This window comes from Filicampus tigris, chromosome 1 (genome assembly GCF_054856515.1).
Source record: "Filicampus tigris isolate MCC_2025a chromosome 1, RoL_Ftig_1.0, whole genome shotgun sequence".
Lineage (NCBI taxonomy): Eukaryota > Metazoa > Chordata > Actinopteri > Syngnathiformes > Syngnathidae > Filicampus > Filicampus tigris.
In genome coordinates this window covers 12,204,369-12,210,000 of record NC_141217.1, presented here as the reverse complement: position 1 = coordinate 12,210,000, position 5,632 = coordinate 12,204,369, and the positions used below count along the sequence as shown (strand labels likewise).

At 40.0% G+C, this 5,632-nt stretch overlaps 1 protein-coding gene across 1 annotated transcript in view; it reads right to left on the bottom strand.

Moving 5' to 3' along the window:
• The window catches only part of LOC147152792 (ribose-phosphate pyrophosphokinase 2), an 8,996-nt gene extending 3,581 nt beyond the window's left edge, over window positions 1-5,415 (bottom strand). The window contains exons 1-3 of the mRNA XM_086055952.1: window positions 5,074-5,415; window positions 524-707; window positions 164-262 (exon numbers count right to left, since the gene is read on the bottom strand). Coding sequence (XP_085912078.1) covers window positions 164-262; window positions 524-707; window positions 5,074-5,414 — 624 coding nt within the window. The 5' untranslated portion in view covers window position 5,415. The remainder of the gene's footprint in view (window positions 1-163; window positions 263-523; window positions 708-5,073) is intronic.
• Window positions 5,416-5,632: the final 217 nt, after the last annotated feature.

Genomic DNA, 5,632 nt, shown 5'->3' with positions numbered 1-5,632 from the left:
TTCTTTTGGTTCAAATTGGCAGTAAACCTCTTCTGTGAGTGGCAACAAACAGCTTGAAGTCCTTTTTTGTGAATAATTGTTCACTACTTGCCAAACTACACCATTCTATGGATATTTTTGGAGCCAACACTAAACACGTGGGCGTAGAGCTCCGTGCACTCACCTGGATTTGTGAGGCGTGGAGGTCCATGGTGATGATGTGGTCGGCGCCAGCCACAGACAACATGTTTGCCACCAGCTTGGCTGATATGGGCGCTCGGCTCTGGGACAAACATGCGTCACGGTCGCAACCCATGTTAGTGAGGAAAGGAGGAAATACATACTTTAAAGACAACAATCACAGGAAGTTTTTCCTGCAGGAGGATCCATCATCATCAGTGACATATAGTGACAAGAAAAACTATTCATTGCTTAATAAAGGTTGGGAAACAACTCCATTAGACCAGAGTGTAAAGTTTTTGCATTGAATTGTGCATTTAGGGAGGAAAAAGGACAAATAATCCCAATGAAAACCTCCGTTTACCTTGTCCTTCTTGTCCTGTCGGGCGTAGGGGAAGCAGGGGATGACGGCGGTGACGCGGGATGATGAGGCAATTTTGCAGGCGTTGATCATAATCAACAGCTCCATGAGGTTGTCGTTAATCTCGCCACACCCGCTCTGCACGATGTATACGTCTTCGCCGCGCACACTCTCCCCGATCTCCACGCTGTTGGTTCAACGGGAGAGAAAAAAATGGCAGAAAATTAAGTACAGTGCGGGTGATCGTTTTTTGTGATCGGCAATGAAAGGCATTAAATCAGAATTTGCCGACCACATACTTTTCCGCGGAAATCAAGCGATCACGATTGACGGCTGATCGTTCTGAGAACTACTAGTTAATCAGATAAAGTTTGCTATCGCATTATTAAACAACAATACTAACACCCAATACAATAAAGCACATGTCAGGTCCAGGTATTGTTTTTGACCGCTTGGGGGCACCATACTTATGTTATACATTGCACTATTGGTGACTTGATTGTGTGCAATTGTGTGTAATTATTCGATTACTCAAATTAATCACTTCAGTGTTCATTAAAAGATTAACTATACTTGCTTTTTCCCTCCCAACATTTACTCTAAAAGAAGGCATAGTTTATATGAGACGTGTTAACAATACTGTAAACAGTGGTAGCTCTACTTACGAACGTCTCTTCATACGAAATTTTCAAGTTACGAAACGCATCAACGGGAACATACTGCCTCTTGTTACGAAAGAAATTTCAGCATACGAAAGGTAAAAGTATGGGCTGCTACTCGCAGCTCCTGAGTTTCCTGAACGCAACATACTCATAGCTGCTCTGCCATTGGCTATTACCTAGCATCTTCCTGGCACCCCATTGGCTAAGAGGGATCTCTACTGTACGTGTCTATGTGTGCAGACAGACAGGTAGATAGGTAGATATGTCTATGCACCGTCCTCGTCATTCGCCCGTCGGGCCATGAGGTGTTCCGATAGTTTTACATGGATTAGAAACGAGGAAAAGAAAAAAAGGAGAAAATCTGGGTTTTTTTGTCCATACAATCAAAGAAAGAGATAATAGAAATGTATGAAAAAGGGATGCATTTGGTTGACATCGCCAAAGAATATGACCGTAATGTATCGACAGTTGCCACATTATTAAATCAGTTGTTTACAAAACGCCAGGCAAAAACCACTTCTGAGAGAGAACATGAACCAAAGAGGGCAAAAAGCAATGAGGACAGCAATTAAAAGGTAAACAACCATCATTTTTATTCTTTACTCTATTCTTTGTTTTTTACATTATGCACAACTCTCATTTATTGTGCAATAATCTAATTGTAACATGTATTTGTTACATGTTTGCATGCATTTTTATGCTTTATAAAACCTTTATGTCTGAATATTGGGGAGCTTGGAACATATTAGGGCATTTGGAAAACACGTCTCTATTTACAAAATTTTCCTTTTAAGAAATTTCTTCCAGAACCAATTAATTTCGTAAGTAGAGGTACCACTGTACTAGAAACTACACAATCTCACTTGGTACGAAAATTAGGATTTTTTAAAATCTATTTTTGTTTGACAAATGGTCACATTTTTATAGTTGTGCAACACATCAGCTCACCTTTGCATTACACTTCCGTGACTCTTTAATTTTTTTCATTTAAATAGCAAGTTATTTTTAGACATGCACCCTGGAATGGATTATTTCAATTTCCATTATATATCCAATGGAAAAGTGTTTTGCCGACTCAAAACCCAACATCTGGCAAGGGATTGTATTTGTCCTTAGTGTTTCCACTGCATTTAAACGGCACAATTAATCATCATTTGCATTATGTCCAGTGACACTTGCCTGCGCTGCACAGAGCGAGACAAAACCTGCGGAAGGGATACTTGTCGAACACGTCCGGGCCGAGTCCCCGTGCAGCAACACCAATGAGGTATCGTGAAGGCGGCAGGAGCAGCAAGCATGTGTGTGAAAAATTCCTGTTAGGGAGATGATGCTCTGGACTTGTGCCAACTGGGCCTCAGGCATGTGATCACTGATTACTTTCGCGCTCACACACTGAAATGTAACAGTTTCCACAGAATCCATCCTCAAATGGTTTATTTCGCCCGAATGGAAGATCTCCATTCCACCTTGGTGCAGGGGGTGAACATGGTCCGATTAAATCTCTCCGCGACTGGGAAACAGCAACAAAAGTGCAATCATGTTGTCAAAGCAAGCAACCGCCACTGTTAGTGCAGTGCAGACCTTGACCGGGAAAGGTCAGCTGGTGAAAGCTTGTGTGGGAGCTGTGAGAAGAAGTGTAAACTTCTCACCTCCTTTCAGTTTGAGTCGGTGAGAAAAGTCATTGTTTTTAAATGTGTGTTGCCCAATCAGCTGAGTTCCCAAGTTGAAAACTGTGGAATGGTAAGATAATCACCAGTTCCCAAATGTGACACCAAGATAACACGATAGGATATTTTTTAAAAACCTCACCCCTTTGGTTTTTTGTTGTGGGACATCTCAAAGTACAAACATTTTGTCAATGTACTTAAGAAGGCTTTTTAGGTGTCTGTAGTTTACTTGAGAATGTATTTTTCTGAAAAAGTTGCCTTTTAGTCCATACATCCAAAATTAGATATCCGTAATTTCTACTTCTTTACTTTATAGGCTTGTTACTTATTTCAATTTCCACAGATGATCACACAACATTAAAAAAAAGAAGAAAGAAAATAAAGTCACCCGTGGTGAAAAATCTTGATTGACTGAGGTCTTGGAGATGTACGGTAGAAGGCCGATAAGACAGCAACGACATGGAGGACGGTGAACCAGGCAGCGGTAACAAAGATGACGCAACAGATTTTGAAACGCATATATTCTCCATCCATGTCCTTGTTTCGGACAATTGTTTGATGTTGGCGGCTCCAAGAATGATTCGTGCCAAATGTGTTGTCTTGCCCCTGTCTAAAACCACCAGCTTCAGGCATTAAAAAAATTCAATACAGAGTACGAGTTGGTAACACCATTATACCTTGAAAACAAAGTTTCATTTTATTCAAATATTTTTCAAAAACACAAAACCGTTTTGGGAACGTGAGATCAGTTTTACTCCAATGTAACGCTTTTTTGAGTAACAGCTTCTTATTGATGACATTTTAACATCCAATCGCAAGTTTTTTTCGGACTGTCCACATATTTACCACACATTCACTTAAATGTAGTCTATAACAAAAGTACTAAAATAAAACTGGCAGAATCATTGAAGTGATATATCACACCATTGCTTACTTGTCTTTACTCTGGACTCTGTTTTAGCAAATTTGAGCGGCAGTTCTTTCTTTAATGAAGCGTGGTATCTATTAGCGATTGCTTTAATTGCCCATTCCTAGTTTCACTGGTATCTGTGTCATAGTATTGGGCATTTTTACGATACAGAGTACAGACAGATGTGCAGTACCAGTGCATCCTTAGTAAGGTGTCTTTTTTTCCAGCTTGCTTATTTAGCATTTTATGTTTGTCAGTTTACAACTTTAGCAAAGCACGCGAACATATTTTGATAGTGTGCCCTGTGAGTCCATGGACAACTCTGGGGGGAAAAGGCGCACAAATTAAGTGCATGTGATTCAACCAAGTGCTGAATGTTATGCATTCACCACAGTACTAAAATAAAACATGTTTTCAAATGACTTCTTAAAACGACTCACTTGGCATAAATTATTCTTATTACTAATGATTTTAATGCTCCTCTTAAAACCGACAGGGTTATCTTTTAATTCTATGTATTCAAACAGCTTTGTGTCCCATATCAATCTGTTTTTGTTTTTGTATTCATCATTTTGCACAGCATTTTGGTGTACTGTGCCAGCTTTTAAAATGGTTAATAAATACAGTTGGATTGCATTGGAATTAATTCAACATCTCTTACGCGATGGGGCTGTTGTTTTTGTCCAACGTAGAAATCAAATGGATAATATTTAATAGAATTTGTCACTTTTTTTTTTAAAGGTTTACTGTGGCCAACGACTGGCTAAGCTACTAGCGCGGAGGAATACTAGCCATTCGTGACAATGTGTTCATAGTTCAAACTCGCCGTCGGCAAACACACTTTTGTATTGAAAATAAATTAATTTTAAAAATGGGCACAAAAGGTTATTTCGCAACATTGTGACGACGGTCAATTTAGTTTGTCGAACATTTTGGCCCAACATTTGTGCCTCCATATTGGAACGGGAACCAGCTAGCTAGCATCATTAGCAAGCACACAGGCGCTAAAATGTTACTTTATCATTCTTCAGGACGGAAGTTTATTTTACGTGTACCCTGCAAGTGGAATTTTAAATTAATGTTACTGTATCATTTACATTAGCGGGAAAGCCGTGTCCGATAATAAATGCATTCACAATAGCTTTCTAGCTTGGTGTGTTTACATGAGGCTAGCTGGTCACGTGTGGACACTATAGTAAACTATTGTTAGCTTCGAGCTAATGTCCCGGGAAGTAAAATCGAGGCTAGCCATCCACTCACTCCACTCCACTTCACTTCAAGTTGTCAGAGAGAGCATGGAGAGAAAATACTTGCCATGTCTCCTGGTTGCTGAACTTCTTGGTTATCACTTTGCCCAGTTCCAGTCCCAGCCGATCGGCCACTTTCTGGGACAGGTCGTGGTGAGAGCTCCCGCTGAAGAGGACTATGTTCGGCATGTTGCAAAAAGTCTTTCGGTTAAAAAAAAAAAAAAGGAGAACGTTAGAGCAGGTCTCCCCGCCGAAATAGTCGCAAAACTGGGAGCTTCTGCTAATGTTGCATTGCAGTATTGCAGTGTTGCAGCACCACCGAAAGAAGATGGCAGAGAGAGGGGAGATCTCGCATGGGTGAATGCATACTGGAAGGAAGTGGCCTCCCCTCATTGGACGCCAAATCATCTGCTACAGGGCGTCAACGCACACTTTGATGAATTAACTCCTTAGAATACTGTCAAAAATATTCCCTCCAATTCACACAGGTGGCATTAGTGCTCACACTCTGCACTTAAGTTCTGCTTAAGTGTAGATTGTGAGTACTTTTACAAATACTTGTGTAATATATATATATATATATATATATATATATATATATATATATATATATATATATATATATA